Source organism: Morone saxatilis, unplaced genomic scaffold (genome assembly GCF_004916995.1).
Source record: "Morone saxatilis isolate NCDOM2014 unplaced genomic scaffold, NCSU_SB_2.0 Contig12, whole genome shotgun sequence".
In the NCBI taxonomy this organism is placed as follows: domain Eukaryota; kingdom Metazoa; phylum Chordata; class Actinopteri; family Moronidae; genus Morone; species Morone saxatilis.
Window position 1 is genome coordinate 416,729 of NW_023339674.1, and position 830 is coordinate 417,558.

Below are 830 nucleotides of genomic sequence, written 5' to 3' on the forward strand. Positions count from 1 at the left end.
TTCACACCCACTAACCTTCAGATGTAACTGTGACAAAGCTAATTTTGTTAGGGTTAACCCTTAGGTTTAGAGTAAAAGAGAACTTGATAAATGCTGTGGAAGATTTTAAATTACATTCCTTATAAAACTAAATTTGCTGCATGAACCAACCAATAATATTATGACATCCTCTCATAAATCAATCTTTAACTTTTAGCCACACACAGCCATTAAACAAGCTCACATTGCAGCAAGTGGAACATAAAGTTAACTACGAACAATCACTTTGCACCATTAAGACTTTAGAAATGTCTCAGCTTGTAAAGACTTCAGTAATGGCTAAATCTGTTGCTAAGAAACCTCTGTAGTGCTGTCAAACAGAGAGCAATCAACAGGAAGTCACGAGCAGCATCATGAGCTAGAAAAACTTGAAAAAACTACAATTTGAGAGGCTAAAAAGATTGATCAATGGGAGGATGTCACGATATTATTGGTGCTCATTGGTTGCTTCAAATTCTGTTTTACAGGAAGAAAAAACTAGTTCCTGTTAGAATAAAAGTAAAAGCTGTAACAGTTTCTGAAACACTCTTTCTTTTGAGGGAGACGTTCAGATAAATATGACGTTTGTCAGAGAGTCAGGACCTGGTTAGCCTAGCTTAGCATAAAGACTGGAAGCAGGTGGAAACAGCTAGCCTGGTTCTGACCTTGCTGAAGACGGTCTTCACGTAGATGGGGAGGTCTCCGTGTGGACTGCCGAATCCTCCAACGATGCTGAAGCCGAGTCCCTCAGAGCCTTTCTCCAGACTGATGCTGCGGGGCCGCGGACCCCTGAGCAGGAGGGGGGGGGGGGG

General features: G+C 41.8%; 1 protein-coding gene across 1 annotated transcript in view; it reads right to left on the reverse strand.

Annotated features, from left to right (window-relative positions):
* patj (PATJ crumbs cell polarity complex component) overlaps window positions 1-830 on the reverse strand; it is a gene marked incomplete in the record, with an annotated part of 80,891 nt that overhangs the window by 4,600 nt on the left and 75,461 nt on the right. Inside the window, 1 exon segment of the mRNA XM_035653518.1 lies at window positions 684-807. Within this exon segment, the coding sequence (XP_035509411.1) occupies window positions 684-807 (124 nt within the window).